We start from the raw sequence: 8,718 nt of genomic DNA, 5'->3' as shown, positions 1-8,718 counted from the left end.
CACTCGTTTTATTATTTATTTTGAATAGAGTGTGTGGACAAGCTCTGTAAATTGAATGGGTCTATGTTGACATAGGTTTTTGGTCAACTGACACAGAGTTAGTCAACATTGACAAAAAGCACATGGTGTTTGATCGAGAGTGATGTTTGATCTAGGGTTAGTGGATGGCTTCAATCCTCATGTCATACTGACGTGACATTTCTACTGGGATTATTTGATGTACAGTGGGGAGAACAAGTATTTGATACACTGCCGATTTTGCAGGTTTTCCTACTTACAAAGCATGTAGAGGTCTGTAATTTTTATCATAGGTACACTTCAACTGTGAGAGACGGAATCTAAAACAAAAATCCAGAAAATCACATTGTATGATTTTTAAGTAATTCATTTGCATTTTATTGCATGACATAAGTATTTGATCACCTACCAACCAGTAAGAATTCCGCCTCTCACAGACCTGTTAGTTTTTCTTTAAGAAGCCCTCCTGTTCTCCACTCATTACCTGTATTAACTGCACCTGTTTGAACTCGTTACCTGTATAAAAGACACCTGTCCACACACTCAATCAAACAGACTCCAACCTCTCCACAATGGCCAAGACCAGAGAGCTGTGTAAGGACATCAAGGATAAAATTGTAGACCTGCACAAGGCTGGGATGGGCTACAGGACAATAGGCAAGCAGCTTGGTGAGAAGGCAACAACTGTTGGCGCAATTATTAGAAAATAGAAGAAAATAGAAGAAGTTCAAGATGATGGTCAATCACCCTCGGTCTGGGGCTCCATGCAAGATCTCACCTCGTGGGGCATCAATGATCATGAGGAAGGTGAGGGATCAGCCCAGAACTACACGGCAGGACCTGGTCAATGACCTGAAGAGAGCTGGGACCACAGTCTCAAAGAAAACCATTAGTAACACACTACGCCGTCATGGATTAAAATCCTGCAGCGCACACAAGGTCCCCCTGCTCAAGCAGGCGCATGTCCAGGCCCGTCTGAAGTTTGCCAATGACCATCTGGATGATCCAGAGGAGGAATGGGAGAAGGTCATGTGGTCTGATGATTCAAAAATAGAGCTTTTTGGTCTAAACTCCACTCGCCGTGTTTGGAGGAAGAAGAAGGATGAGTACAACCCCAAGAACACCATCCCAACCGTGAAGCATGGAGGTGGAAACATCATTCTTTGGGGATGCTTTTCTGCAAAGGGGACAGGACGACTGCACCGTATTGAGGGGAGGATGGATGGGGCCATGTATTGCGAGATCTTAGCCAACAACCTCCTTCCCTCAGTAAGAGCATTGATGATGGGTCGTGGCTGGGTCTTCCAGCATGACAACGACCCGAAACACACAGCCAGGGCAACTAAGGAGTGGCTCCGTAAGAAGTATCTCAAGGTCCTGGAGTGGCCTAGCCAGTCTCCAGACCTGAACCCAATAGAAAATCTTTGGAGGGAACTGAAAGTCCGTATTGCCCAGCGACAGCCCTGAAACCTGAAGGATCTGGAGAAGGTCTGTATGGAGGAGTGGGCCAAAATCCCTGCTGCAGTGTGTGCAAACCTGGTCAAGAACTACAGGAAACGTATGATCTCTGTAATTGCAAACAAAGGATTCAGTACCAAATATTAAGTTCTGCTTTTCTGATGTATCAAATACTTATGTCTTGCAATAAAATGCTAATTAATTACTTAAAAATCATACAATGTGATTTTCGGGATTTTTGTTTTAGATTTCGTCTCTCACAGTTGAAGTGTACCTATGATAAAAATTACAGACCTCTACATGCTTTGTAAGTAGGAAAACCTGCAAAATCGGCAGTGTATCAAATACTTGTTCTCCCCACTGTATATCATTTCCACTAAAAGGAGAGATATGACAGAATAAATAATCCAAGGCTGTTTCTGAATGGATACACCATTTATTATTGTTATGTTGAATACAGTATTTAAAACATGACTGAGAGTTCTTATTTCTTTCTCCCCCAGGATGACGTGCATGCAGACAGTCTGCTAACACAAGACACTCTTGTTAACATTCAATGTTATCTATTAGACACAGTTATAGATATGCAATCTGTTAAAATAAATCAATATAGCTGTATTTATAACAAAATCAATCACGTAATAATGTATAAGAAAAATAAGAGTTTTGTTAACTTATTGAAAAAACTTTACAGTAACAAATGCCACTTTGAAGCATGTACAGTTGTTTTACTCTGAGTAAAAAGGAGTGAGCCAGCTGCGAGCCCTTAGGACACAGTGGCATGTTAGAAAGTCCATTAGAAGCACAGGGATTGTTAGGCTTTACTGCACAGACCAGGGACACACCTACCCCTGCCCACCTCATCACTTAACCAATACAATCAGCTGCTTGGCATTAGGTGAAAGACTACACTATTTTAAGACAAAAAAACACAACACAATATTTTCTAGAGATCAATATTTCCTGCATTGCATACTTGATCGATTACAATGTTTCATATCATATTGCAGCAGAATTCTGAAACCGGTTTGCCGGGCATAACGTTATGACTGTAGTACCACAAACTAAGCTATAAATCAATCAACAAAGAGGTCAGAGTTGTGGGATTCCAAAACTCTTCACCCATGTATGCACATTCCCAGGTTCTATGCTCTTCAGTCAGTACATTTGCACCCGGTACTTGAATGAGGCAGTGTAACACAGGAGTTAATATGGCTTCTCGTGATTATGTAGTACATTACCTTAGGCTTCCTTCAATTCATTATATTTACTCCATACATTGGTACAAATAATTGTTGTCAGTTTCTTAACGGAATGTCCTGGTGAACTCAAATATTGGTTGATGTGTATTAGGCCTACAATGTGTTAATGAATGTAGGGGAAGTTCTGGAAACCCAGCCGAGGAAGTGACCCTGATGTTATCACAGTAGTAACAAGTAGCACAGTAAATTAAATGGGAGCACAGTTGCATTAAGTTGAGCTTTCAAAATTCATTCACTTTCTGAGCAGTTTAAAGATCTGAAACAACACATTCCTCGACTTCGAGCACAATCATGCAATAAGCAAATCAGTGTATTAGTAGTTTCAGAGGACTTTTTCTGGCAGGACTTAATTGCTATTACAGGCGACAGTGGGTCTAGCCATTTGAATAGATCACAAGTTACACCAACAACCCTATGACCACATTCAGATACTAAACATTCCCATACACTGACAATTCACAATTCTCCTGTCATTAGAGTGAAGTCATTCCAGTTAATACCAAGGCCCTTTCATCAGAGAGGAAGTGGGGACTTCCTTCCTGTCAGTTCTTACCAGGACCTTGGGTGATCTGGGGGTCTGAGCTGGGTTATACCTGGCTCTGGAGCCAATTCCGGGGGTCCAGTTTAGCCCTCAAGTTCCTGAGGCTCTGACGGGCCGAAGAGGGGCGTGAGAAAGGGGTGCCGTCTGACAACTCAGGGCTGTGGCTGCCCTCGCTGGAGCTGTTACTGGAGGTAGAGCTGGAGCAGGACAGGGTGGCCTGGGGGACGCATTGGGCTGGGATGGGGGCAAGGGAGGAAGAGGAGGGGGGCTGACAGGAGCACTGTAACACCCCTCCATACCCCCTGCCCCTGAGGGTGCTGAGCTTGGCGTCCAGGGAGAGGGTGCGGGGGCGGAAGTGTGAGGAGGGGGAGGAGAGGGGCTCTGCCCAGCCACTGTAGCGGGAGCAAGGGCTGGTGCTGCAGGGGCTGTCGCTGTCCGAGGTCAGGCTGGCTTCTGAGGAGAGCAGGCCTGGCCGGGGGCAGCGCAGGGGGCTGTGGGGGAGGCGGTTGTGGGTGCGGGGGCAACCAGGAGACTCCTCGAACAGGGACATCCAGGGAGGAGAGGTCCCCAGCTGGCTCCTCAGCTCCAGCTCCTCCATCCGCCGCGCCAGGATGTCCGTCACCGTACTGATGTCATCAGAGGTGTCAATAACTAGGAGGAACAGAGGAAAGTCATTACTGTGGTCGGACAGACCGTCCTATTAACGCTGAGACAGTGGAATACAGTTCAGAGAGGCTAGACCTAGACTTGGTGATGCTAGTTGAAGGGGGGGGGGGGTCAGGTTCAATACTGCAGTGTGTGAGTGGACCCAACTGGTACTTCACCTGTCGTTGTAATAGGAGGAGAGCAGAGCACGAATCTCAGCAGACACAGCATTATCCTGCAGCAAGATACCCTCACAGGACGGGATGGTGAGGGGGGCTAGGGTCCAGGGGGGGTGGGGGGGTGGTGGGCAGGTATGTGCATTGACGGGCAGGGTGAAATAAAGTTGTGATACATGATTTGGGGAATAAATTGATGTGCATAACGCGGTAAAAAGGAGTTCATTTAGAATGTATGAATATTAGAATTCCATTGGAGTGTAAAATTAACAATGATGGGAATAGAATGATAATGGTGGGAAAAAGGGGGGAAATGTAATTTGAGCACAGGAACAAGGGAGAGTGGCAGGGAAGGTGATAGCCAAAAAGGAAGGATTGAGAGACACAAAGAGAGAGAGAGATAAAGGAAGAGAGAGAGAGAGAGTCAGCACGTCAGAGAAAAGAACACTTCCATCCATTATGCATAGAGGTTGGTTGGTGTGCTAGTGTGGTGGCAGGCAGCTCAGAGTAGAGTCCGATGGAGAGCTCATGCATATGTACCACCACTGTTAGAACAGTCAGAAACACGCATGTGGTTAAGGGGACTATCATCCTCTGGAAATATACTGAACAAAATTTAAAGTGTTGGTCCCATGTTTCATAAGCTGAAATAAAAATCCCAGAAATGTTCCATACGCACAAAAAGCTTATTTCTCTAAGATTTTGCCCACACATTTGTTTACATCCCTGGTAGTGAGCATTTCTCTTTTGCCAAGATAATCCATCCACCTGACAGGTGTGGCATATCAAGAAGCTGATTAAACAGCATGATCATTACACAGATGCACCTGGTGCTGAGGACAATAAAAGGCCACTCTAAAATGTGCAGTTTTGTCACACAACAAAATAACACAGATGTCTCAAGTTTTGATGGAGTGTGCAATTGGCATGCTGACTGCAGGAATGTCCACCAGAGCTGTTGACAGAGAATTTCTCTACCATAAGCCGCCTCCATGGTTGTTTTAGAGAATTTGGCAGTACATCCAACCAGCCACACAACTGCAGACCACGTATAACCACGCCAGCCCAGGACCTCCACATCCGGCTTCTTTACCTGTGGGATCATCTGAGACCAGCCACCCCGACAGCTGATGAAATTGAGAAGTATTTCTGTCTGTAATAAAGCCATTTTTCCCGGGATTTTTTATTTATTGGCTGGGCCTGGCTCCCAAGTGGGTGGGCCTACCCATGGCTGCGCCCCTGCCCCGTCATGTGAAATCTGTAGATTAGTGCCTCATTTATTTATTTCTATTGACTGATTTCCTTATATGAACTGTAACTGAGTAAAATCATTGAAATTGTTGCATGTTGTGTTTATATATTTTTGTTCAGTATATATTTAAATGTATTTGTTTTTGTAAACCTATTAACCTATTATTAAGCTATGATTTTTGTAACCCTAAACTTATAAACTAACTAACAAATTACTATATGTTCTAGATTTATTACAAATAAATAAAAGCGGAAAGAAACTCAAGTCTAAGTGTCCACAACATATTACTGAATCATATAAACAGTATTGTGGACAATTTGGGTCCCTGTCTTACCCATTTCGTGGTAAAGAGAACCCTGTTTCGATGTGACCAGGGTTGGTTTCCGGGGCGATGGCAGCTCAATCTTCATTAAGTCGTCACAGCACTGCTTCCATTGGCCTGCAGGGAAGAAGGAAACTGTCAGTCATCTTCCAACATCCAATCAACCTGAGAAAACCACTAACGACACATCAGGAGTCAATGAGCACATGAACAAGAGCATATCAGGACCTATAGTGTAGGGTGTGTATGTCTACTCTAGGGCCAGGAGTTTTCCCCTGAGCTCACCAATGAAGAACTCAGGCCCCTAATCATGTGATCAGCCTACTTACTCATGTCATAGAACTGTTGCCAGAAGGCCTCCATCCAGCGGTGTGTGTCTTCACGACTGTCTGCTGAGAGTGTGTGTGTCACCTCCTCTCCTCCATAATGGTTACTGATACAGATACTCTGGGCCTTATTGTGGCGGTCCTTCTCCGACGCCCGTATTCTCGTCTTCTAACACACCGGAAACACACACACAATCAGCTAATAATGTTGCATTTGACCAAATGATTCAATAACCCCCCCAAAAAGATGAATTTAAGCATCAAATCATTTCTTTTCTCGTCAACTCACAGTGCGTGAATGCACTTACTGACACACAGAGCAGTGAGTGACATATATGCCAAGTCCACTCAAGTAACCTCAAGCATGAATCTGTCCCAGTTATCAGCTATCCAGGCTGTATCACATCCGGCCGTGATTGAGAGTCCCATAGGGCGGTGTACAATTGGCCCAGCATGGTCCAGGTTTGGCCCGGGGTAGGCCGTCATTGTAAATAAGAATTTGTTCTTAACTGACTTGCCTAGTTAAATACGTCCCAATTGTCTCTCATTCCTCCCAAAGTGTGCACATGTTCACTTCCCTTCACTAATTTGAAAGGAAATGACTGGTATAATGGGTGGAAACTTCCTGTAGCCCATGCCTCCACCAATCCAATGCTTTGGGAAGTAGTAAACGAGTGTACATTTCAGGAGAAAGGAGATATTATTGTGACACCCTAAAGACAGTAATCCAAATGTATTTCCCCATCCCCACCAGTAGGTGGCAGCAGTGCCCTGTTCCGCATCACTGGGTTCAGCTTGATCCTGAGAGCAGAGCAGTCAGAGCTGCTGATTGATGCATGATTCTACAGAACTGTCTCTGTCTGAAGCTGAATGAGGACTTTTTGCTGTGGGTCAGGGGCCACCAGCTAGCATGCTTTATTGTTTCATGTTGAGAGTGTGCGTATGTGGGACGTTTTTTCTCTCCATCCACTGACCTTATTGATGGAAATGGTAAAAGCCGGCTCTATGTTAGCCTCTACATCCTCTTGCCGGTGGTAACAGAAAAGGTTTGTCCCTTTAAGGACGCCGTAGACGTTTGTCCAACTCTGAGGGTCACCTCCAAACTGCTGTGAGAGATAGAGACGCTAATTAGAGAGAGAGAGAGACATGCCTTGCTATCCTCTCAAACACACACAGACACCCTCACCTTGACCTTCAAGCAGCCGCTCATCATCTGTTGGGTCATACAGTGAGGCTGGGCAGCCAGGCGACAACACACATTGCCGTAGAGAGGCACCCAGTGTGAACACTCCTCTACAGGGAACGACAGAGGGGGATAGAGAGAGAAAGGAATGAAACATCTACACACACACACACACACACACACACACACACACACACACACACACACACACACACACACACACACACACACACACACACACACACACACACACACACACACACACACACACACACACACACACACACACACAATAGCAGCGAATAAAAGTGTCACAGCTGCAAGGTGAGCCCCGAACAACAGTGGAGTGCCCATCAAACTTTATTACAGCTGTAAGTAAGGGGCAATGAATTAAGCAGCAGCACATGTCATGGTGTCTACTCCCCTGTACACCTTATCATTGGAGTTTTACACAGCACTGACTCCAATTTATTACTATGACAATGACTGTCAGTCAGCTAACATCGTGGCTGGGAGAGGGAGGGAGATTGGGATAAATGGAGAGACAAAGACATGGGAAAGAGGATATCTAGTCAGTAGCACAACAATGCATTCAACCAAAATGTTGTCTTCCGCATTTAACCACTCTGAATCAGAGAGGTGTGGGCAGCTGAGAGAGCGAGAGGTACTGAAACAGAGGGAGGGAGAGAAAGAGAAGTCTGACCCATATTTACTGTACATGGATAAACCACATCCCTACTGTGACCTACCGTTGCCCGAGATGCTGAGGTCATGTGTGCGGAAGCTGTCCTGGACGTGTGACAGTGACAGGGTGGTGTGGGCCAAGAGATGGTACTTCGGTCCCCTGTGAACAGAACACATGGCAGAGGCACTGGTGAGCTGTGTGACTGTGGTACTAAATACACACGTCGGTGTCTACGTCATTGACTTTGTGTGGGTGTTTCGCTGCAGGACTGCATACGTGTGTCTGTATGAATGACTGTACACTACATGCCTAGAAATAGGTCTCAGGGTGTGTGAATATCACTACAGAAGTAGCGTGTGTACACAACATAAACACACTCACACCACTGTGGGCAGAGGCAGCACTAGCGTGGCTCCTCCTCCGTTGCTGATGGGGCTGCAGGCTCCAGGGTCCATGGCGACGCGGAGCTTCTTCCCCGCCGAACGGCCCAGAGAGCTGCTCAGTTTGCTGGCTAGTTTCCGAGACGTGCTCCCTGTCGAGTAGTCCTCCTCTGAACAGCAGCTGTACAGCTCCACGCGCAGCTCAAATCCCGGGCTGGCCTCGCTGCTTGATACGGCAAACACATATGGAGAGATACACAGTTTTACGTGCATAGAAATGCATGCACACAGCAAAAACAAATATATACAAACACACACAGTCACACACACCGAAAACACATACTTATACATACACAGAATGTACACTGAGTGTACAAACATTAAGAACACCTTCCTAATATTCAGTTGCAGACCCTTTTGCCCTCAGAACAGCATCAATTTGTCGGGTCATGGACTCTACAAGGTGTTGA

The 8,718-nt window shown here is 45.7% G+C and overlaps 1 protein-coding gene across 7 annotated transcripts in view; it reads right to left on the bottom strand.

Annotated features, from left to right (window-relative positions):
• Nucleotides 1–1,892: 1,892 nt before the first annotated feature.
• The window catches only part of rtkna (rhotekin a), a 118,873-nt gene continuing 112,047 nt past the window's right edge, over nucleotides 1,893–8,718 (bottom strand). For 3 of the 7 annotated variants that reach the window (XM_071404112.1, XM_071404115.1, XM_071404117.1), the window contains exons 6-12: nucleotides 8,250–8,474; nucleotides 7,933–8,027; nucleotides 7,187–7,293; nucleotides 6,975–7,106; nucleotides 6,004–6,169; nucleotides 5,687–5,791; nucleotides 1,893–3,930 (exon numbers count right to left, since the gene is read on the bottom strand). In XM_071404112.1, coding sequence (XP_071260213.1) covers nucleotides 3,326–3,930; nucleotides 5,687–5,791; nucleotides 6,004–6,169; nucleotides 6,975–7,106; nucleotides 7,187–7,293; nucleotides 7,933–8,027; nucleotides 8,250–8,474 — 1,435 coding nt within the window. In that variant the 3' untranslated portion in view covers nucleotides 1,893–3,325. Of the gene's footprint in view, nucleotides 3,931–4,099; nucleotides 4,201–5,686; nucleotides 5,792–6,003; nucleotides 6,170–6,974; nucleotides 7,107–7,186; nucleotides 7,294–7,932; nucleotides 8,028–8,249; nucleotides 8,475–8,718 lie in introns of those variants that run through there. The other 4 variants (XM_071404113.1, XM_071404116.1, XM_071404114.1 and 1 more) reach the window with 3 other exon arrangements.

Source organism: Salvelinus alpinus, chromosome 5 (assembly GCF_045679555.1).
Source record: "Salvelinus alpinus chromosome 5, SLU_Salpinus.1, whole genome shotgun sequence".
Taxonomy (NCBI): Eukaryota; Metazoa; Chordata; class Actinopteri; order Salmoniformes; family Salmonidae; genus Salvelinus; species Salvelinus alpinus.
The sequence above is the reverse complement of the archived record's forward strand: the minus strand, read 5'-3'. Positions and strand labels throughout refer to the sequence as shown.